A 9782-nucleotide genomic window follows, 5' to 3' on the forward strand; every position below is an offset into this window, starting at 1 on the left:
AATGTCGTGTGTGTTAGACATACTAATCCGTATCGTGATACATATATGTCGAAGCGTAGTTATAGTATATATAATATAGTTGATGATAAGTTGAAAAGGTGATAGATAAACAAGTAAAGCGATTGCGGCGGATATGCCGAAAACGTTCGATGTTCGACCTTATGTTTGCGCAGGCTTGCAAAATATATTAATTCTAAGTACTTTAGGGTGACGGAGGAGAGAAGAAGTATCGAGAATATCACTAGCGCGAATAGTGTATGCGATAGTACGAAGTGGAAAGTGACGTGGGCCTTATATCATGGATTACCTCAATTGTAAGCAGCTTAAAAATGCAATTTCTTGCACGTGATGATGTCAAAACTGATGATTTCAAACGAAAAATGTACCGTGATTCGTACTAGATATTAATAAAGGAGCCATTTTACCTTCCGATAGTGGTTCGCTGTTGCACTACAACCCTTCTGAGAAGAGTGCATACGTAATATATTACTCTATCGAGCCCGGAAATCAGGGACTCGTATCAAATTCTTTGCATTTGGTCAATATTTTTATAAACTAATGTATCTATTTCGATATCATCCGAGTGGTACAGAAGAAGCAAAGACATACATAAGATCAATAAAATTGAAGTTTTTTTTCATTAAAATACTTGAGAAAGATTATTATGTCAATTCTCTTGATATTTATATTTATCTCAACTAAATGTAAAAAAGTAAGATTTCATTCAATATCGATATGAAATTGGCAGAAAAACATAACTTCTATTTCTTGAAGTTTTGTTTTCAAAAAGTTCTTTGGATGATATTGGAACAAAACAAGGATGGTATATTGAAGTTTAAATACCATTTTTGATTCTAATTTAGAAAATCGAACGAGTGATTAATTTTTGTTAGGAAATACTTTGTTAGAACAACTCATCGAGAGCACAAAATGTTAAATATTATTCGACGGACACATCCTTAAAAGATTGTAATGTCTAAGCAAAATGGACTTATTATTAGCCAAACAGAACAACAAGTCATTATGATATTAAAATGATGTCAAAATTACTTCAAAATGATCATTGAAAGTCATTTTTCAATTATTTCCGATTCATTTTAATGTCATTTTGACATTGTTGCGACTTGTTGTTCTGTTTGGGTAATCATCTAGAGCGGCGGGAAGGATATGCTTATCCATATTAATTATACCTTGATAAATAAAACACATTAATTATGCTTTAATGAATAAAAATTATTTTACTTTCATAACAGTTTTATAGGCTTTTTAAAAATCTTCTATTTTTGTTATATACCTATCAAATTCTGGATGTAAAAAAATTCTTAAAAAATTCTTAAAATATTTTTAAAATATTCTTATTATATAATGGTAAATTTTTAACGTTAATTTTAAACACAAATATAAAGTTTATTACGATAGTCATTAGTACTTAATGAATTTTTACATGGCGAAATACGTAAATGAAGTATTCCGCCCGAGTTGGATTTTAATAAACATAATAAAATTATTTTTCCGTTCGATAATCAATTTTTTGTTATCCCCAAAATATCAGTAAAGTTAGCGGAATGATAATTGAATATTAACTCTATCCATATTTAAAAAAATTATTAATTAAGTAAAAATAATTTTGTTGACCTTGAAAGTAGACTGAATATATATAATCTTTTGTTATCATATGCTCTCAGACACAATCGAAATGTAATGCACAGTGTGTTAATGTTACTTTAAGAAATATGTGGATTAGCACTACTTACCTGCGGCTCAGTTTTATTCTCCGTCAAATGACAAACTCTGCGACAGTGAACCAGCAACATATCTCTGCATACGTGTATGTACATATATATATCATAAGTGTTAAGTCAATGCACAATTATGTAGACACATCAGCGAGCGCCGATGGATTTATTAATTTTTCGTGTATGGATCATAAGCTTATTGAAACGTTGGGAAGATGGTTTAGGAAGATCAATCCGGAGATTCGATATTGTAATTAATAGCTTCCGATCCGTCTGTGTTGCTTCAAAAACGCGTAATATGAATAGCGAGCGCCGCAGAGGAAGATGAATGAATACTAATGAATTGTTTGAAAAGAGAGCAGATATAAAGATTCTATTCTTGAAATCCGAGTCGCGTTTTGTGTACATCCTCCTGAGACCTGACGCTATGTTTTTAGTGACATGCATGTTAATATCGTTTTGATATATAGTTTAGGATCCAAGAAGTAGTGATGATTTAATATATTTGTAAGTTTTAGCTTAATTATTTTTATAGTATATATAATAGGCATTATACTTTTCTTATGAAAGTTACGCCAAAATGCATGTATCATCCCAATATATCACATACGTTACATGGTGTAAATATATATAAATATTTGTGCAACAAAAACTGAATTATATACATTTTTTAGGTTTACTTCATCATATATTATTATATGCTTTTACTCATTGACGAGAAGAGAGAGAAAGAGGAGAAGAGAGAAAGAGCAGCAAATAGATGAAAATATAAAGAATATTTACATAAAATGTAAATTTTACAATTTCTAAGGTGTCAATTGCAAAAGTTATGTTTACATATCTTTACTATTACCTGTCACTATTGTTAAGGAAAATGTGGCAGTTTCATATTGCAAACCATTTAAATTTTTATACAGCTTGAATATAGGAAATAAATCGTCTGTTAATCGTGCAAAGACAAAAATGTGATGTATAAAATATACGCTGAGTCTCGGGAGGATATGTTGAACCCGAATTTGTTTTACGGCCGAATACATAAACTATTTTGGCTGTTTTTTTTTCTCTTTATTGCTACCTAAATCGCGCATACGTGTCAGCGTGATAACATTATTATTACTGAAGGTAACTTGAACATTAAGAAACAAATTGTATATCCCTACAATAAAGACCTAAGCCTTTACCTGTATATTTCAACAGTTCTTTTTTCTACACAATTAATATATAGCCCATGCATTGAGATTGCAAAAAAATTTGGAAATGGCAAATAAAATAAGTAATGATTAACATAATATATTTAACTATTAAAAACTAATACTCAATATTTTACATTATAAATTAAATAGTTGACAACAGAGAGTAAATGTCTTATGATGACTTGCGAAATAATAGCATACATATTGTTTAGTCATTGTTTTAAAGTCTGTTTGCACATTGAAATATCTATAATCATCTATTATATAATTATATGACCATGTCCGACAAATTATACATTCGTGGTTCAAACATTTGTTGAAATATTTTTCATCAATAAGATGTAATTGGCACACAGATTTCGATTAATTAGTATAAATTATATCAATATGTACATATTGATAGTTAAATGTCAAAGAAAAATTAAAAAGATAGAGGACAAAAGTGGGATGTGTGTGTTCCACTGCCTCTGTAACCCAGCAAGAAATGACTCATCGAAATTATATCGAATCGATATCGAAAAATTCTTTCGAAAATTGATCGAAATATTCATCGATTTTGATGAATTTGTGATACTCAATTCGATGAATTTTTGACGCTCAGAACGATTCGATTTCAATGAATTTTCGATGTTCTAAACAATACAATAATACAATATTTTAACGAAAAATAATAATTTTTTTATGATTATTTGTTTTGTTTAATCAGCTGTCTTCGTTGTTTTACGTATAATGCATGTATTTTATTAATTACAATTCATTTTTGAGAACGCATTGCCGATGAGATTTGAACTTATGATCTCTAGAACTGTAGTCTAATACCCTAACGCTGAGCTAAGCAAACGTTTGCGATCAAGTCATCGCCAGCGCTATATCTTCTACAATAACTATTCTTAATTTCGTGCTTCTGCTGACAAATTAATATTATTAATATTTAAAGAGATTAGATGGAAATAAAATTACGTTAGTATTTGTTAATTAAGCTAGGGAATGGTAATGACAAAGCGATTTATTCGTCATTGACATCTATTTGTTTATAACTCAATATTATCAAAAGGAGTTCGGATGGAAACGATCAATTACACCAGAGATTCGCTCTTATTGCGAATTTATGATAGATTACGAAAATTCTATTGTAATTAAACTTTCTGTTAAATCATCTATTTCATCATCGATATCAATTCGAAATTATTTCGAGATTCACTTTTTATATACACATGACACTTGTAATCATTATATAAAATGAAATTTATGAATGAAAAATTATATTGTATTAGCAGCCACGGATAATGTAAAGACTTTATCATTTGAGCATAATTTTATATATTAATTTATATAGACATAATTTTATATATTAATAAATATAAGAATTTATATATACATGTCATAACAATAATTACTTTCTTACCTTAATTACTTTATATTTATTTTAATTACTTGTTAAATTCGATATTTGTATATAACACAAGAAATATTTAAAATAAAATTGTTATTATTATATATATATATTAAACTATTATATCTTATTAAAACAAAAAAGACTTCGTCTTAATAATAAAAGATAATAATTAATACACAATAATAACAATTTCATTTTAAAAAATTTTGTTTTCAGAGGTAATTGAAATAACTTCGAACCGTATTAAAATGATGAAATATCGATGTCCTAATAAATATTACACAATTTGCTTGTTTAAAAGTTTGGCGATGAATATATTCATCTTCCTGAACGATTATTATTTTTATAAAGCATAGACAGCGAAATGAGCTTCAAATTTCGAGCAATATTTCGATTCGAAATATGCAATTTCATTGACTTTGACATCAATTTGATGTCAATTCGATGAGTCATTTCTTGCTGGGTAAGGGTTAAACTATTTATTATTTTCGTCTATCACTTCCTCCAATTATTCATGTATTAAGAATGCATTATTCAGTTTGATTTCAAATGCATTATTCAGAATGATTACAAATGTGTTATTCAGTTTAATTTTAAATTTAAATTCACTTCTCAAATTTTTAATTGAAATTTTATTTATTTAGTTTCCAAAATTGTCAATCATACTACATTCAATACTTTATAAATAATCTATATTTATAAAATATATTTATAAAACGTTATAAATGTAAAATAAAGTATATTCCCAAACAACACAAAGTCTAAAATTATGACATAAGACGTCTAAGTCATCTTTTAGATGCAAAAAACGTCTTATCACCTCATTTTACACTTTTTGTTATCTGGGTTGTATTTACATTACAGTTCTATTATTGGAAAAAGTGCATATAATTACATACACGCACGCGTGTTTTCTTTTTCAATCTTAAACTGCAAAATTGTTGTCATTTCCGCATTAGAAATAAAATTGCGATATCATGAGCCATGGAGTGCCATGAATCATTGATTGTTTAGGATAAAATGTTCAGATTGATACACAACCGATTCATTTATATAATTGTATTTTCAGGGTTGGGTAATCATTTAAAATGCGAAATATAAAATACTTAAAAAATGTATTTAAAATGCAAAATGTTTTTCGAATCCACTTTATATGTAAAATGGGTAAATAGATATTTTAAATAGTTTTCAAATACAGAATGGTTTTTTTCCTTACATATATTTTAATATACATTTTTTTAAGTATTTTACATTTAGCATTTTAAATAGAATTACATTTTAAATGGCATTTCTAATGCAAAAATACCCAGCATGTACTTTGTTGTCCATATTTTATATCTAGATGATAGTGATCAAGCATCGTTATCTCGCATGTGCCATTAACGGTTTTTGTAATGCAAAAGTAATTTAATAATTTAAAAATATTTTAATATTGATTTTGTAATACAAGATACGTATTGAAAGTTAGACGCGAATTTCTATCCATTTTACTGCACTACGAGTAATTATTTATCATTTACTTTTTTTATTTCCCCGTATATAGTACTTTCTATGTCAAGTGTAACCATGGTTTACACATTAAATATATATATTCATAATGAAATGGGACAATATAAAATAGTATATGTGTTAAAATGTAAAAATGATTGACTTAAACAATTAATTTTATTTTAGCTTTATAAGTTTTGTATTTTATCTGTTCATAGTCAATATAATTTTATTTATAGATATGGATAAATACATTTTTTGAACACTTCAACAACTAAGTAAGTAATAAAAAGAAATCAAATATGTCATGCTTTTTTAAATTTTAAATAATGTAGATATAATCCAACTATTTTTCTCTATTTACGTTGCGCTTTCAATATTTGAATTTTGAATTCTATATGCATTTGACATTATAAACAGATTAGACTTCCTACACACATTACATTTTTTCGAAAAATTTAACAGAATATAACATAAGAATATCTTTCAATTTTATCTTATACATTCTTAAGATGGATAAATAATTTTTCATTCAAATGTTAGAGAGCGATTTTTATTAATGTGTTACTTTTGGAAAAATTGTTATAAATTATATATATATATATATATATCTCTCTTTTTGTAGTATAGAAATTAAAGCGGTTTACATGTATATGATCAGATTTCTTTCAATGGGTGCATTCAGTACTATGATCGCTTACTGAGCGCTCAGTGAGCTCTTGTATCCGTTTGGTCTATATTTTTAGATTCATTTAAAATGAATTTAGAATAGTTCAACATCTTAACGTTCAGACCGTTAGTGGCGTTTCTTAGTTTAAAGTATTGTAGTTGACATAAGCGGTCTTTCTATCTTATTATATTATTGTCTATATATTTTTAGATTTAACGAAATATGCCAATCAAATGCAAGAGCTCATTGAACGCTCAGTGAGTGGTTGTAATACTGAATACACCCATTGAAAGAAGTTTAATCATATACATGTAACCCGCTTTAATTTTTATACTACAAAAAGAGATATATATATAATAATATATATAACAATTTTTCCAAAAGTAACACATTAATAAAAATCGCTCTCTAACATTTGAATGAAAAATTACTTATCCATCTTATTTATGGTTATTTAATATACAAGATGTCCTAAGCTTTTTGACGCAAACCGCCTGTGAGCAGGTAGACCAGACTAAACTGAATCAAAAAGTCCTGTATCATTTTACAATTTTTGCAATAGTTAACGAGATATTAATTTTCAAAGATTGCCGAATAAACAAGTAAAATTTATGTATAAGACAATTTTAAGATATCTTTTAGAACTTTTTGTAAAATATCTTAAAAATGTTTTTAAAGAATTCATTTTATATATTTTGTTCATTGGGTAATAAAAATTGCAAAAATTGCAAAATGGTAGAGGACTTTTCGACTCAGTTTATTCGAACTCTATCTGGCCACAAGAAAAAAGTTCAGAACATCTTGTATATAGTGGTAACCGTAATATATATACAATAATAATCCTAATATCTGGTAATAAATCATAATATCTCGTCATAAACTGTAGCACCTGTCGTGGTGAAGCGATCGAGCTAAATAGAAAATGCTTCACTTTCTTATTGTAATCTTTTTAGTAATTAGTAATTAAAAAAAAATTATTTAATAGAAATCTGCGATTAAACAAACACTGTAAAAAATAGCGGTGTGAACTTAATATCATGCGGTGGTTTATTATTCAATCATAATAACAGTTTCAAACCGATCAGATGTTTCGATTCCTATCGGGTCATTATCAATGATAAATGATTTAAAAAAATTTTTTAAACGACAGTTTCAAGAGTACTTTAATGTTGCGAAGAAAAAAATTTTTTGTTTAACAATTGTTTAACAAACAATTTGAAATTGAAAACACAATTTAATAATTTTTGATGTAATAAGCATCTTTATAAGAATAATTTGAAGTTAATAAGAATCTTAAATATGCGAATAATTTATTGCGAAAAATATTACTTCAACCGGAATACAAACCCGGATTTTCTGTATTCTGTGCATCGTATGGAAGTCGAAAATTTGATTGGCACACGGCTATAAAATGATTAAAATTTAAATTAAACGATTAGAATTCAATTGTTCGTCGATAAATAGCCCATTTATTCGAACTCTAGGTAATCTAGATAACCTATCTCTTCCTGTAGACATAACAAAAGTGGTAACGATTCCAAGTGTTTCAATATCTTCATTTGACATTGCTAAGTTTTGATTAATATTACTGCTTTAAAAATAATAAAATGACAGTTGATTCATCTAAAATGATTCCTGCATTTTACGCAGGACAAAGTATATTTTTAACGGGTGCAACAGGATTTCTGGGAAAAATGTTAATTGAAAAAATATTACGATCTTGTCCAGATGTTCGTGAAATATTTCTGTTGATACGTCCCAAAAAAGGATTAAGTGTTAATGAAAGACTCGAGAAATTATTAAATTTACCGGTAAGTGTTGTTAAATATACAAAGAGAAACTTTTTATAACAATACATTTTTTTTAATTTTAAGATCTTTATAATAGTATTACATTTAAATGTTTGCGGTAAAAAATATTTTGCAAATGTTATTGTAATTTTATTAGTAAGGAATTATTTTTAACATTAAGATTTTGTAAATAGTATATAATAAAAGATTTTGTAATGCATTTAAAGCAGAGTATGTTGATGCAAATGCTATTAAATATGCTATTTTTTTATTACAAATTTATTACAAAAGGCTTCAAATCTTTTATTATAAGAAAGATTTTTTTGTAAATTATAATATTCTTTTATTTTAGTTATATGACAAATTGCGTGAAGAGCATTTTTCGAGTTTTGAGAAAATAGTTCCAATTTTTGGCGATACCAGTGAGAAAGAATTAGGTTTATCGATTACAGACAGACAAATGCTGATTGAAAGAGTGACTATAATAATTCATGCAGCGGCAAGTGTGAGATTTAATAATAGTTTAAAATATGCCATTTGTGCTAATACCAGAGCAACAAGAGACATCTGTATTTTAGCTCAGAATATGAAGAATTTAAAAGTAAGTTAGAAAGAATCTCTGAAATAGTATATTTAAATAATTCATTCTATTACTTATTGTTAGTCCATTTTATATAATAATTGATATTTCAAGTTTTTTTAAATACATGTTATAATATAAATTTCAAGCTTAATAACAATTGCAATGTAATAAAAATACTTGCATGATCGAAATAATGTTCTACAGTTGATAATATAAATTAAATTAATTATTACTTTGTAATTATTACTAATTAAAACTTTCTTAAATTTTTATCTTGAAGATGATATATATATTTTAGAAAAATATTTTTAAAAATATAATTAATTGCTCTTAATTGTTAAAGGCATTAGTGTACGTTAGTACAGCATTTGCACATGTGAATGAACCATTCGTAGATGAAAAAGTGTACCCGCCAATAGCTGATTGGCAAAAGATAATTGAAATAATCGAGACATTGGATGAACATACTTTAGACATTTTTTCGGCTAAGTAAGTTACAAACGAAAATCGATTATGCATTTATACGTTATATATTGATGTACTAGAATCTTTCGCTTTATTTATATAATTTTAATCATATTCAAATTTTTAAATCTATATGCACTTAAAATTATGTACAGGTGTTTAGATTATGCACCCAACACATATATTTTTTCGAAGAACCTAGCGGAGAGTGTAGTACAGGAATATTCTTCCTTCTTGCCTTGTGCGATTGTGAGACCATCTATTGGTACGTAGTTTTTTTTAATTATTGGAAATAAATATTTATTTCAATATTATTATACGAACACCTGATATGTTTATATTTCTTATCTTATTTTATGTTATTTTTAAATAAAGTACTTATACTAAGAGTACACTGAAAAAAAAAGATTGGCTGCTGCAAATTAGATGGTAAAATATGGCATAGCATTTTTAATTGGCTG

At 26.9% G+C, this 9782-nt stretch overlaps 1 protein-coding gene across 1 annotated transcript in view; it reads left to right on the forward strand.

Annotated features, from left to right (window-relative positions):
• The first annotated feature begins 7961 nt into the window (after window positions 1–7961).
• LOC108723254 (fatty acyl-CoA reductase 1-like) overlaps window positions 7962–9782 on the forward strand; it is an 8930-nt gene continuing 7109 nt past the window's right edge. Inside the window, exons 1-4 of the mRNA XM_018448822.1 lie at window positions 7962–8294; window positions 8626–8874; window positions 9200–9345; window positions 9477–9586. Coding sequence (XP_018304324.1) covers window positions 8091–8294; window positions 8626–8874; window positions 9200–9345; window positions 9477–9586 — 709 coding nt within the window. The 5' untranslated portion in view covers window positions 7962–8090. The remainder of the gene's footprint in view (window positions 8295–8625; window positions 8875–9199; window positions 9346–9476; window positions 9587–9782) is intronic.

Source organism: Mycetomoellerius zeteki, unplaced genomic scaffold (genome assembly GCF_001594055.1).
Source record: "Mycetomoellerius zeteki isolate Tzet28-1 unplaced genomic scaffold, Tzet1.0 scaffold228, whole genome shotgun sequence".
Lineage (NCBI taxonomy): Eukaryota > Metazoa > Arthropoda > Insecta > Hymenoptera > Formicidae > Mycetomoellerius > Mycetomoellerius zeteki.